The sequence below is a fragment of the Taudactylus pleione genome, unplaced genomic scaffold, assembly GCF_031769625.1.
Source record: "Taudactylus pleione unplaced genomic scaffold, aTauple2 ptg000156l, whole genome shotgun sequence".
NCBI classification, from domain to species: domain Eukaryota; kingdom Metazoa; phylum Chordata; class Amphibia; order Anura; family Myobatrachidae; genus Taudactylus; species Taudactylus pleione.
In genome coordinates, this window is record NW_028284558.1 from 26514369 (window position 1) to 26529802 (window position 15434).

Genomic DNA, 15434 nt, shown 5'->3' on the forward strand with positions numbered 1-15434 from the left:
TAGTGAAAATATTGATATGATACGTATTTAAGTCAGTGATTATATTCGACACTGTCCATTCATTCTATGCAACAAAAACATTCACTTACTTATGCTGAGATCCCACACCACATCTCTTTCCATGGTGGGAATGCTGCAGAAGCCTGTGCCGCAGGTGGGCTTGTACCTAGATGTACATAGAACAGTCATTACACAATAGCATATGTGGAACTAAAAGATATTTTTCCAAATGCACTAGTGTGGATCATGTTACTATAGTGTAAAAATGAGATGATCAAATAGGCAGAATAGACTCACATTTCCACAGCAAGTCCAGCTTTAGGCCTATAAACATTTTATAATTGTACAAAATTGTGCCTTATGAAAATGTGAATTTTAATAACAAATTTCGGTTTATTTGCTACGGTAATGTAGAGTGTAACACATTGCAGTAGGGTCAGGGACCATATGGAAGGTAATATTAAATAAGGTTGTATAGAAATGGTTACAGCATTTAAACAGGAATACCCCTGCAAGTAAACGGTCTGACACAGAGTATCCGAGTCCACTGCCACCTGCTGTTATACGTTAACGCCTCCAAATACTTCTGTGCAGAGCAGGGGCAAAGTAACGTGGGAAGTGACTGACAGAAACCAGCAGCACACCATACAACTTTACCTGCAAAGTCAAAATAGATAGAATACATTGGCTTAATGCTCTCAATTCAGACCTTTAAATTAAAGTTGAGCGGTGTGCCCCTGACCCCTGTCTGTACTTAGGGCCTGATTCAGAGCCGAACGCTCTGACCAGAGCGCTCGCTCTGAATCAGGGCCCTCCTCCCTCAACTTGGAGTGGCCTCATGGACGCTCGCATAGCTGTGGTAGGGTCTCGGTGACCGCAAGCCCTGGAGTGATTTTGGCTCTATCAGAGCCAAAATCACTCCCACTGACATCACTACTGATGTCAGTGCGGCCGGACTCAGACGATAGGAGTTCCCATGGGAACGGCTCCGTCTGGCAGCCACCGTCTGGCAGCCACGCCCCCGGCCCGCCCACCAAAGGGGGCGTGCTGTCACTCACCATCGACAGCACGCCTCCTTTGGTGCAAGACCCATAACGACGGCTTGGCCGTCGTTATTCGGGTCTCACGCATGCGCACGACGGAGCTCCTTCCGTCGTGCGCATGCGCAATTCGGCACCATCGACCTGCTTGCGAGCGTCCTTCGCTCGCGAGCAGGTCTGAATCAGCCCCTTAGTGCTTTGTTCTGATACGAGGAGAATACCAATATATTGCATATTATACACTAGGTGGCTTACCTTCTTTACGAGGAGAATACCAATATATTGCATATTATACACTAGGTGGCTTACACTGCAGAAAAGAATACAGTATCCGCCCCATCTAATGGTTTTAAGTGTTAGAACCTTGTTGTCAGAACCCCATCTGGACATGTGGGTAAGCAATTGTTAAATAAAGCTAGGGTTAATAAAAAAAATCCCACCAAATGACATGTCACATCCACGAATAACTACTAAATCTTGCCAAGACTAAAGGTGCGTACACACGGGACGATTTTCTCCCCGAACGAAAATCGTCCTGTGTCTCCCCATCAGAGGCGTGCTCAGTGTTGTTAACAACACTGAGCACAACACTGAACGAAATCAGTAACGATTTAGTTCAGTGCCAGGCTCCCTCCCTCATCCCCGAACATGTTCAACCTGACATTATCGTCAGGTTGGACAGGAGGTTTGGGCGATGAACGACAACTACCAACTACAAACGGGACCGTGCATTGGTAGTTGCCGTTCATCATTTTGGCCCTGAAACTAAACGATTTTTTGAACGACTGAGCCATAACGACGTCATTATCGTTCAGTCGTCAAAAAAAAAAAAAAAAATTGACCCGTGTACGCACCTAAAGATTTAGATCAAAAGTTAATACCCTGCTTTAGTCTCTCCCCAAAATTCTAAATCACAACATAAATTTATGAAAGTTATTTTAAAAAAAACAACTCCCAGTAGAAATGAAGTAATAAAATCCAAGCTTGCGGGACACATTAATTCTTTAGGAACGCCAAGATAAAACATTATTAAATGTGATGTAACATAACAAAGTGTTACAATACTCATTGAACAAAATAGTGATAACAATTTGACATACAGAAATCTAAATGCAACATTTGTTTTTTTTTTGTTTTGTTTTTTTAATACCAACAAAAATAAAAATACAGAACTACACTAAGAAATGCTTGGGAAATGTTGAAATGAATGGACAATTCCTCAGAAGTCAGATCCCAAAAACTGATTATTTCTAAAATAATATCACATCTTTTAAAAGTTTCTTCCCTGACCAAACCACCATATCTCTGTTATGTCACTAAAAAGGTGTACTAGAATACTAGTCTGTTCTACAACTTTTTATTGCTCTTTGGTCCAAGAACAATTCTCATAGGTTCTATGAATATGCTAAACTATTATGTCACTATTTACACTAAACATGCTGTGGTCATATAATTATATTCTATTTACTCCTTCAGCCGATACCTGTCCTTATAAGGCCTGTATATGTCATTCACACTTAGGCCCGTATTCAATTAGCCGCGAAAAGTCGGAATCCGTGGAAAAGTATCGCCTATTGCGACTTTTCGCCAGGCGGAAACTTATCTCCGTATTCAATTGCAATCACTTTTTCGCGTACGTGAAAACGCAATGCAATGTAATAGGTGAAAAAGATTCGCCTGTGAATAGGTGTAGAAAAAAATTCAAAATCGCTATTTTGGGGTACAAAGGTGGGGAAACCACTCGGCACCCTTGGGACAGCCCCCCAATGGATAACTGCATCTGAAAACCCCTAAAATAAAGTGAGGAACACTCCAAAAAAGCACTTTGTAAATGGGGGCAAAAAAGTGCAAAGTGTGGGTACAAACTTTTAAACTAGCGAAATAGACTTTTGGGGGCACCTCCAGTATGGGGGTGGTGTTTTTTTTTATTGCAGGTATTTGCTGGAGGTGCGTTTTTCTCCTTTTTTAACACTTCACTTTAGCGACTTTAAAACATGCTTGCACTCATTTTCAAGTACCCCAAATTTGACAGGACTACTTAATTTCAACATAAAAAACGGCTTAATGCTATTCTTCACGACTTGTGCAAAGACGCTTATTAAAAGATATTGACACAGCTTAAGTACCCCAAATAGCTTTATTACTTTATTAGGGCTAATCGGGGGCATGTACATTGATCCCCAATGTTAGTGCATTTTTTTAGGGGGTGTCAGGCTGGTTTCTTCAATTCTGACAACACTTTTCTCCTGTTTTGCATTCGCCAGGTTGCGTTTTCGCATGTTTTGGAACTGAATACGGCGAATCGTGCGATAAGTTTCCGCAGCTAAATACACGATGTAGGCGAATAGTCCGGTAAGCGAAAAAGTATCGCCGGTGCGAAACTAATTGAATAAGGTCCTTAATCTGACAAATTCCAGCGATAAATTTATACAGAGGTATTCTCAAACATGGATTATGGAAGGCATTGCATCGATTCATTATGGTTCACACTCTAATAGGGGTATTCAATATGGGAGCGATAACATCGTTTTTGCGTTAATATCGGAGGTATGATGTCATTATCGCAGGTTTTACTTTTACACCGTATTCAATTTCAAAGACTTATCGCAGTTTTGAAAAGTCTTTTCAACATTGAATAGGTGTCGAAAAAAAGTGCAGAATTGGGGTTTAGGGGTGCAAGCTTAAAAAAAATAGCCTGCACCCCTGGGAATGACATTTAAAAAAGAACTGTGTCAAAAAAAGTAAAAAAAAAAAAAATAGGGACACCCCAAAAAAATAATAAAAAAACTGGGGTGAAAAAAAAAAAAATGGGAAAAAATTGTTTAACAACAGGGAAATAGGTTCAGGGCTATTCTGCATGTATGCGGCAGATGTTTTCTAGAATAGAATTATAGCGGCAGGTGCACAAATGCAGAATACTTTAGGGACTTAAACATATGCTAGTACCCATTTTCATGTACCCCAAATTTGATGGGACCACTTAAAAAAACGAAAAAAATAACCTAAGTGCTCTTCTGCAACACTTCAATGTCGGGAAAAAAACACCTGCTGCGGCTATTTAAATCCCCGACTTTCAATTAAAGGCTAAACCGGGGGTACCCATAGTGATCCCCCATGTTTTTACAACTTTAGGGGGGGATCTTACAATTTTTTTAAGGAAAAATTCGTAACTTTATGCAAATCCAACTTTGGAGTTTCCCGTTTTCGTTAATTTTATATTGAATACGGGGATAAGCGGGAGCGCGCCCGATACTTTAACGCAGGTAAAAACTCCGATATGAAACGTTAACTTCGACAGTGAAGTTAACGTTTCATATTGAATACCCCTCTAAGTGACCAGGAATGGGTCTTTTGTAGCCAAATACATTTTAGCAAACTATGGTCTCTTAACAGGGTAATATAATTTTTATTGATCTGTGATCATAGAACATATTTGAATAAACATTCAGTGACCGAAAACTGCATCAAAATACATGTACCCCTTGTTTGCTTACAAAATGTGATTTGCTGGACACCAACCAATCAACTTCAGTGCTCACATTACGTTATAATCGTGATTATCATTGTCAATGGAGAGAGTGTAGGCACAAACTAAACCTAATGAATAATGAAAGTAGCAAACACGACTCTGGCAAGTTATTAAAAACAAACAAATACTTGGAGAACAACGACAAAACAATTCATAAAACAAAAGGGTTTCATATTTTTAGTAGGTCAAGAAAAGTCTGAAGAATACATATGGGGTGATTCAGCTTAGGATGCAATTGCAAAGCTGCACGTAGGCAGCTTTGCAATTCCATCCTTGCTAATATGAAAATGCAGCAGGAGGTATATGACACCCCCTTCTGTATTTGCGACGCCAGCACTGCGACCGAGGTCACAGGCTGGGATCACCATCACAATCGAGCCGCCGGCCAGCTAAGTAAGCCTCAGCTTACTCAGGCTGGCTGGCTTGCGAGGCCACAAAACTGCGTCCATGGATGCAGCCCCTGGCCTTGCAACTCCTGAAAAACGGGGCCGATGCCTCAGTTTCCTGGAACGCCGGCCATCCCCGCCTTGCCATTCCTGGAAAACTGGGCTGACGCCTCTAATTCCTGGAACGCCGGCCATCCCCGCCTTGCCATTCCTGGAAAACTGGGCTGACGCCTCTAATTCCTGGAACGCCGGCCAGGAATTAGAGGCAGCCTCTGCCTCTGCCTGTCAATCAGGCAGAGGCTGCGTGCGATTACGCACGACCCGTTCTGCACATTCGCAGAACGGGCCCTGCGCACGAGCAGATGGCAGATAATCGTGACTCTGCATTCAGCATTTCACTCTGAATTAGCCCTATAGATCATTGAAAGACCTATACATATTGTCAGTGCAACCTTCACGCAAGGAAAGGAAAGCCACACATAGATGACTAATGCAATAGTTCAAGGTAAACCTTTCTTCAAACACAATGGAGTCGATTTATTAGAAGCGATTTACGGGACTCCCGACAAGGTTGCGCAACTTTACTACAAAAAGTGACCTAGGAGAAGGGCATGAAAAATTGTGGAAACATCATGAACCGAAAAAAATTGGCAACTGAGATAGCAGGACCATATAAAAGGCTTATAGTGGCCATAAAGAAAGTACTGGAGGTTCTTAAGTTGTAAAAGTTTGTAAAAAGTAGAAAAAACTATTTTAGTTCCAATCTTCACGTTCAAAAACCGCTTTCCCATGAATACAAACCTCTATTTACCCCACCTACGTCTTTATTGAGAAACAGAATGGGGGTGGCGCCATCAGTACCTAGACTGTAAATCACTAGAAAGGCAGAAATATTAAAAAGAACATACTGTTTACATTCCTGCAGCTATATTCGGGAGGTTGGTTGCTTAAACCTTCTAATCAAAAGAGAAACCTTTAGCGAAGTATGGAATATCAGCGCTGGAATGTAGAGTCAAATTATATTACTCTCAGTGTAACATGAAAAGTATAATGATCTTTTACATATTTTATCTGTACTAGTTCACCAATAAAGTATACCAATCCCAATCCCAATCCCAAGAGGATGTACACCAGGCATGTCAACCGCATGTGGCCCGAATAAACATTTTGTGAGGCCGGACAGTGTGGGCCCACATATATATAATATGTGGCCCACACCCCTGCCATGATCGGAGCTCAGCTTCAATCGGGCAATGTTTACTTTTTTAAAGCTGGCAACGCTGGTCTCTAAAGCGATCAGAAGCCTCTGATTGCTTCAGAAGCCAGCGTTCCTAGTGATGTAGCGCGCAGGTGACGTCATGACGTCACCCGCGATGAGAGGAGTCTGCGCCTGCCGCTCTGGATCCAATTAGATCCAGTCAGCGGCAGCGTCTACGCGGGACAGTGGGAGTGAAGATGGCGTGGACTGGAGCGGTGCCCAGCGGCCATTGTGCAGAAAGGTAAGTACTGCACAGGTGAGTGGGGCCTGTTCTATACTGGGAGGGGGCACAGCATAAGGGGCATTACTGGGGGCACAACATAAGGGGCATTACTTGGGGCTCTGCATAAGGGGAACTAATAGGGACATTACTGGGGCCTCTGCATAAGGGGCATTACTGGGGGCTCTGCATAAGGGGCACTACTAGGGGGATTACTGGGGCACTACTAGGGACATTAATGGGGGCACTGCATAAGGGGCACAAATTCAGTGGGCATTGCAGAAGGGGCACTACTACAGGGGGCACTGCATTGGTTTTTATTAATAATAAACCATTCAAAATTGTATACAAGACTTTTTTGTAGTTGCGGCTCTCACACTCTTAGATCTTCAATATTCGGCTCGGTTGGTATATTGACATGCCTGATGTACACTATAGGACATCATAAAACCCAGTGTAGACAATAGTATAAGTCCCTAATGGCATCAGTCAAAATATTATGCTGTAAAAAGACAAATTCTCAATGATGAATCCTGGAAACTTTCTATCTAAAATGTGACACACAATGCTGTAATTAGTAGCTGAATGTTACAGAGTTAAATCCCATTTTAGAGGATAATTGTAACTCTGTAACCATATGTGGTTCGGACCCATTAAGACACAAACCATAAAACAATTGTTCATCAGAAGCACCATATAGAAATGCCCATGATGGTCTCACAGACTGAGTAGAATGTGCTGTGACCGCGTTTGGAACAGGGAGATCGGCCTGCGTGTAAGCCTGAGAGATAGTCATGCGCAGTCATCAAGCCAGAGTGTTTGTTAGCTGGCCAGCCTTGCTTGTGAAAGCCATACAACACAAAAAGAGAGTCTGATTTCCTAAAGGAGTTGGTACGATCCACGTAGATACGGAGAGCGCGAACCACATCCAGGGAGGCTTCACCCGTAGAAAGGTCTGAAGACTGGAAACACAATCTCTTCATTTATGAAAACGGGATACTACCTTAGGAAGGTAATCTGCCCCGGGTATGAGGGCAGCTCTATCCTGGTGAAAAATCAAAAGGAGGAGCGACAAAAGAGCGCTGCCCAATCAGAAACCCTGCGGACAGAGGAGATAGCGATCACTTGAGGTCTACTGAGTCCAGGGGCTCAACGGGGAAGCCTGCATAGCCCTGAGAACCAAAGACAAATCCCTCGGGGGAACAAAAGGAGGTTGAAAGCGGAGAACACCCTGAAAACACGTTCTATCATCAGGCAGGGAAGTGATCCTTCAGTGAAGCCAAACTGACAGCGTTGAAAATTTAACTCTCAGGGTGGCCAGGCGGAGACAGAGGTCAAAACACAGTATGGAGAAAACCAAGCACCCGGGAAACCCTAAAGACCTTAGGGACATAGGGCTTCATTCAGAGGCGGCCGTACGGTCTACGACTGCACGGCCGCCTCGATGTTTGTCCAGTGCGTATGCGCACGAGGGAGCCGGCTCCTTCGTGCGCATGCGTGAGACCCGCTACGACCGACAGCGCCAGTCGTAGCGGGTCTCTTTCCAAAGGGGGCGAGCTGTCGATGTTGATTGACAGCTCGCCCCGTTTGGAAGGCGGGCCGGGGGGGTGGCAGCCCAAATGGGAACGCCTGCCGTTTGGGGGAGCCCCCACTGACATCACTAGTGATGTCAGTGGAGAGCTTCTGGCTCTGTCAGAGCCAGAAGCTCTCCGGGGCTTACGACAAGTGAGACCCCACCCTAGGGTCTCGTCGTAAGCCCAGATGGTCGCGATGGTCTATGACCATCGCGACCATCACCCTAGCGGTCGTTAGAGCGACCTCTTGCATCCTCCTACTGCCTCTGAATGAGGGACATAATCTCTGTGGGAATACCACTGAAAAAAGAAGAAGTGCCAAACTCTGTAATAGATGGGGGCAAAGCTGGTGAAACCTTTGGCTCTTAAGATGGAAGACTCAAGAGTCACGCCGTCAAAGACATACGAGGCAAGTCCGGATGCAGGCAGGGACCCTGCGCTAACAGGTCCGGCCATAGAGGAAGAGGAAATGGAGTGTCTATGAAGAGACTCCATAGGTCGGTGAATCAATGGCGCCTGGGCCAAGCAGGAAATATCAGTATTACTGTGCCACCTTCTTGCTTGATTTTCCTGAGGACAAGCTTGAAGTCCCACCTCACTGCCAGAGAATCCACGAAGGCAGCTGGACCTGTACCTGGGGACCTTGTGATTGTGATGTGAGGCCATGGAGGACTACGTCTGGTAGTCCCCATTTGTCCACCATGAGTTGAAAGACATCCCGGAGGAGAGCCCATTCTCCGGCAGGTATGTCATGACAACTTAGGAAGTCCGCTTCCCAGTTGAGGACTCCGGGAATAAATATTGCCGAAAGAGGAGGTTCTGCCCAGACCAGAATGTTTGTCACTTCCCTCATGGCTACCTGACTTTGCGTGCCTCCCTGATGATTGAGGTAGGCTACTGTGGTCACGTTGTAGGACTGGATTTGGGTCCTGGAGGAGGTCCTGTGCCAGAGTGAGGGCTTTGTAGACTGCATGAAGCAAGAGGATGTTTATGGGCAGGTGACTTTCCTGGGTTGTCCATCTTCCCTGAAAGATATGATGACCTGTCACCGCGCCCCATCCGCGAAGGCTAGTGTTCGTGGTGAGGAGCACCCCATTTTGGGATCCAGAAGAGGTGACCCTTGTCCAGATGAGACATCTGCAGCTACCATGAAAGGGAAAGCAGGTCCTCCGGAGGAAGGAGGATCGTCTGGGACCGGATCAGATAATACTGGCCATTCCACCGTGATAGAATCAGTCGAGGCCTGGAGTGGAAATGGACTTATTCCACCCTATCGAAGGTGGATACCATGGAACCCAGACCTGCCTCGCTGAGTGAGTGGATACCCTTCGATTGCGGAGCAATTTGCGCACGCGCAATTGTAGAGCCGAGACCTTGTCACTTGGCAGAAATATCCTTTGTGCCTGAGAATCAAGGTTGCACCCAGATGTACCTTCCGCTGTGTCGGAGAAAGGGAGGACTTTTTCCAATTGATGAGCCAGCCATATGTCTGTAGACAGGCCATGGTCAGTAGGAACCGTTGGTGGGCTAGAGTACGAGGCACATGCAGATATGCATCCTGAATGTCCAGAGAAGCCATAAAATCCCCAGGCTCCAAAGCCAAAACAAATGGCGGAACTTGGGCACTCTAATAAATCTGTTAAGGGATTTCAGATTTAGAATAGGCCGATGAGCCCCGAATCAAAAACAGATTGGAATAAAAACCTGTTCATTGATGAGTTAAAGAAACCAGGATTATCACCCCTGAACGCAGCAGGGAGTGAATGGGCCTCCTGAAGGGCCAAGGCCTTGATAGAGTCTGATGGGGGAGTTGTACAAAAAATAAAAAAAATAAAAACCTTCAGGGGAGGATGCCTCAGGAAGGTATACCCCTGAGAAACCACTTCTCGGACTCAGGTGTATGTTGTTTTTTGATGCCAGGAGTCCGCAAACTGAAGAAGTCGGCCTCCCACCTTGAGATCCCCCTTGTTACCCGCAAGTGCTTATCTGCATCTCCGTGTCCCAGCCGCAGTCCTGGGTCACAGCATCGCCACTAGCTGAGCTCAGCTGGTGACCACCGAAATCACCAGTGCGGTTACTGGTGTTGCGGCGCCGGTAGGTGGAGCAGCAGCACTGGCGTCCATTAGGACGCCCGGCGCTGCTTGCCCTGAAGTAAAAATAAATAAATCATAAAATTTAATGCTTGGGACTGTTAAGCAGTCCCTCCTGTTAAAAAGTGCAACCTGACCCTGCCGCACCAAAAGAAAAACTGAATGCCTGTGGCCAGGGGCGGGTTATATGTGGAGGAGGACCGAGGCATCCTGGGAGCTAAAAGCATAACTGTTTGGTGCCTGGATCACGCCAACCACATACTCCATGGTAATCCCTGTGGACCCCCTATGTACCCTTAAGAAGATTTTTTTCCCTGTAGCTTTGCTTGTTCGGGGAGGGGTGGGGGGTCTGGGTGCACGCAACAAAAAACGATCTAACTGAATTGACCCCAATGTGATCAATAAAGTGGGCGTTGTTCTCAGGGGTTACATTTACATTAAAGGCAGCATAAATATCAGAAATTCATGACACTTCATCATAGCATAAAGAATTACAGAAGTACCTGAGAAATACATTCTCCAAGAGGGAGGCTCAAGTCCTTACTCTTCCGTTTACTCATCACATACAATGTAGTCACTGTAAAAAGAGAGAAAAAGTCAGTTAACTGTATCGCGAAATGTAAACAGGTAGGCAGAAAAAAAAAACATTTTTACCAACAAGTATTTGAGTCACAGTTAAGGCGAGTACACACTAAACTATTTTTTTGCATGATTTGGCTGATTGACACATCGGAACGACAAATCATGCAAATTGTGTAGTGTGCATGGACGATAACGATGCGCGGTGCCGTGGGTCGTTTGCCGTATCCTCAGATCTTACCTACATGCATTAAGATCTGGCAATCTAGTTAACGAGATTAATGGAGCATTTGTCAGATCTGTCAGATGAACGATTTGAACAATTTTTGACTGCATTAAAATGAATGGAAATCGTCCAAGTCTGACTGCAAACACATCAGATGTCAGATATCGTTATCTGACCATCGGGAACGCGCATCGTTCAAATCGTTCATCTGACAGATCTGTCAGATATGTCAGATTTTCCTTCAGATATGAACGACTGAACGATTTTTAAATCGTTATCGTTCAGATCTGAAGGAAAAATCTGACCGTGTGTATGCACCATAAGGTCGTTGGTCAAATTGCACAGTTTCATGCACGATATCGTATGTCCAGGGTTGAGGGGCAGTTCAAGGGAAATCGTTGACGACATCTCATCATTTGTGAGTCGTCTAGTGTGTAGGTACCTTTATATCGTTGTAGAAATGTTAAAGCTAGAAACTTGGAATATAAGCATTTCTTTCATTTCTGTATTTATTTATAACCACTGAACAAATTATGCTGAAAGATTATTAGGTGCAGAACCCCTTTAGGGTGGCTACCCACTTGCCTTAAAACCATCAGTGGCACAACATGCGGTCAGTAACCTTCGTTTATACCTACAGCGGGGTGGGAGGCCTTAGAGTGACTTCAAGTGAAAAGAACAGGCAATGTCGGAAAGATGCGTTGCGATGTCAGACACAAGCAAACATGGATAAAGGATCATTTGAACCAGTAGGTTCCACATCTGTACACGTTTTACACTGCTAGTCTCAGTGGTAGTTATCCTGATAATACATTCTCTGACTGTCCTTCACCTACATTTTTGATGTTTGAACATACAGCATGATCCAGCAGGTAATTATCTACTGGCACTTATGCTACACACTGTCTACAGTGCATTATTGAAACAGTGAAATATATTGGCAGTTTGTACATTGTGGGATTGACGCAGAACTGCAAGTATCTGCCCGATAGCAGAACACATCACTTTGCCCTACGTGTGTGCTGAAAACGGGCGCACAATTGATGTAGTCATATGCATTTTGATTGCACATCCAATTACAACCAAGTAGGAGGAACTGGGGCGTGCCGAAGCTTTCTCACATTAGCAAAGTTCAGGGATAGCGTGTTCACCAAACTTCAGGCTATGCAAATGTGAACATAACTGAAGATATACCGTTTTGTAGGCTTAATATTTGCACCCAGAGTAGGGAACTTGCAACTGTCCTCAGGAATGAAGATAATAATGACGACTAGATGTGAGTGCTTCTCAAGTTGTATATACACAACACTGTATATGGGAGAAAGAAAAAAAATATTTTCTGTTTCTTTTAACACGATTTCCTTCCAACTGCGCATTGGACCACATAGGGTGAATCGTCCAGTGAACAAACGATTAAGGGAATTCTCGGTGGATGTAGAACATACAACATAAAAACTATTTTGAGACATGTGCCATCATTATTACTATGTATACTTTTAAAATAAATTTTTAGTTTAAAGATTGAAGCAATAGTTAGAATTTTACAACCAAAAAAACAACAGGAGGTGTAGAAATGAAGGAACACACTATGCTAGTAAATGAATAACATGACTTACATCAGTAAAACAGTTACTAGATCTAACCTAAGATTGGATGCACTAAAAATTTAGATTAAGCCGGAAAATGTTCATTCATTGGCTGATTCATCCTATTTATTCCAATATTTAAACTTTATTTATAATGAAGCACTGAAAATGAGTCATTTATATACTAACTAGTGACCCGCCCCAGTTTCGCACGGGACCAATTAAATTTCGCCACAGCCCCCTGCATTTCATAACAACATATGCCATGTCACCACAGTCCCCTGCATCTCATAACAACATATGCCATGTCACCACAGTCCCCTGCATCTCATAACAACATATGCCATGTCACCACAGTCCCCTGCATCTCATAACAACATATGCCATGTCACCACAGTCCCCTGCATCTCATAACAACATATGCCATGTCACCACAGTCCCCTGCATCTCATAACAACATATGCCATGTCACCACAGTCCCCTGCATCTCATAACAACATATGCCATGTCACCACAGTCCCCTGCATCTCATAACAACATATGCCATGTCACCACAGTCCCCTGCATCTCATAACATATGCCATGTCACCACAGTCCCCTGCATCTCATAACAACATATGCCATGTCACCACAGCCCCCTGCATCTCATAACAACATATGCCATGTCACCACAGTCCCCTGCATCTCATAACAACATATGCCATGTCACCACAGCCCCCTGCATCTCATAACAACATATGCCATGTCACCACAGCCCCCTGCATCTCATAACATATGCCATGTCACCACAGCCCCCTGCATCTCATAACAACATATGCCATGTCACCACAGCCCCCTGCATCTCATAACAACATATGCCATGTCACCACAGCCCCGTGCATCTCATAACATATGCCATGTCACCACAGTCCCCTGCATCTCATAACAACATATGCCATGTCACCACAGCCCCCTGCATCTCATAACATATACCATGTCACCTGCATCTCATAACATATGCCATGTCACCAGTCCCCTGCATCTCATAACAACATATGCCATGTCACCACAGTCCCCTGCATCTCATAACATATGCCATGTCACCACAGTCCCCTGCATCTCATAACAACATATGCCATGTCACCACAGTCCCCTGCATCTCATAACAACATATGCCATGTCACCACAGTCCCCTGCATCTCATAACAACATATGCCATGTCACCACAGTCCCCTGCATCTCATAACAACATATGCCATGTCACCACAGTCCCCTGCATCTCACAACAGCCTCCTGCATGTCACCACAGCATCCTATATTTCACAACAGCCTCTTGTATCTCACCACAACCCCATTTCTTACTACAGCCCCCTGCATCTCACCACAACCCCCTGCTTCTCACCAGTGTCACCCTAACCCCACCGCCCTTGCTGCTGCCCTGCAGCTGGCTGGGCCCAGCCATTGGGATGTGGTGGGAAGGGCAGGAAGATCATGGATGAGAGATTTGTATTGCAACTACTGTAAGCATTATCAGCAGCATGAACCCGGGGCTAGGGCACCTGTGCATATTTCCACAGCCTCCATGCCCAACGGCTGCTGAACATGGCGATGAGCAATGTCCTCTGTATTTCCAGGGCTTCCTGATGAGCTTCCTCGCTGTGGCGCCCCTGACCGAGAACGGCGTTGACTTTCATGGGAGGTTCCTCCTGTTCACCGATGGCATGTGGCTGAGCGGGAACATCACACTGGAGAGAGAGCACTACATGGTAGAGGAGTGGTGGCCGGAGTCTGTGTGCAAGTTCAGTGTAGTGATGGCCATTGGAATCCGATGGTTGCTAACCATAATTTTTTGCAATGGTAGTTTTTACCATTTGATGGTGTCGGTCCGATGTTTGCCACCATCAAGTGGAAATCAGTCTATGGTGTTCCGATGCTTGTTTCTTTTTATTTCCTGATAGATTGCCTCCCCTGGCTCCTTCCTGGCTGCTGGGTCTGTATCAGGGCATCTTCATGGGTTAGTTGGAGGCTGTCTCTCATTCTCTGTTTGCCTCAGACATGACCCTGCTCAGACCCAGACTCCCTCCCCTCTCTAAGCTGCTGCTAAGCAACAGGGCACATTGCTATCTCAGATTGGCTCTCACTGTCTCAGAGTGCCAATCAGAGTGCAGCCATCGTCCCTGCCGCACCAGTCAATCACTCACACGGCACAACAGTTTTTTTCTGTGACTTGCTTCATTCTAAGCCTTATTTTCAGATGCGGTCTTGCTTTTTGAACACCCTGGCCAACTCCTATACAACAGCTTGGTGCAAGATTCTTTTCTGTCACTTGCTTCACTAAAATTGTTACTACTCGGCTCTGTCACAGATAAATGGTTCATACACCTAAACTTTCCTCAACTAATGCTGTATAGAATAGTGAAAGCCTCATCAAAATCAATCCAATGGTTAAAGAGATTAGCCCGGACGGGGAGAGAGAATTTTTTTCCATGTTTACCTTCTGCGTAGTAGGTTCCTCAACACTGCTAAAGCTGGGTACACACCTATACAATCATTGGGACGCTCATCCAATATCGAGAGAAGGGACGTTGGATTTTATAAGTGTGTATGCTGTTCCGATGCAGGAGCGTAAGCCGATAAACAGCTTTTAACGCTCCTGCAACGGTCTGGATCGGGAGGTCGCATCTTATGTACTGTTTAATATTTATCGAGTCGACCTCCCGATCCCATAGAAGCCTGTACACACTGTGCTATGTCTGCACAGTGTGTACGTGGCTGACAGGGGGTCAAAATGGGGACAGACTGCACGGCTAATCGGGACAGTTTTTTTACCCGATCAGCATGCAATAGTAAAAGTGTGTACCCAGCTATATTCACAAAAACCTAAAATATGCATAAGGTATTATTATGAGTTACTGTGGCCGGGGACAATAGACATGCAACTATGATGGCCGCCACAGTAAAAGCTTT

At 44.9% G+C, this 15434-nt stretch overlaps 1 protein-coding gene across 2 annotated transcripts in view; it reads right to left on the reverse strand.

The window, feature by feature from the left end:
* Positions 1 to 15434, reverse strand: part of ORC4 (origin recognition complex subunit 4) — a 78937-nt gene that overhangs the window by 58627 nt on the left and 4876 nt on the right. For both annotated transcript variants that reach the window (XM_088474871.1, XM_088474872.1), the window contains 2 exons: positions 10601 to 10674; positions 90 to 166 (listed from right to left, as the gene is read on the reverse strand). In XM_088474871.1, the coding sequence (XP_088330997.1) occupies positions 90 to 166; positions 10601 to 10657 (134 nt within the window). In that variant the 5' untranslated portion in view covers positions 10658 to 10674. The remainder of the gene's footprint in view (positions 1 to 89; positions 167 to 10600; positions 10675 to 15434) is intronic.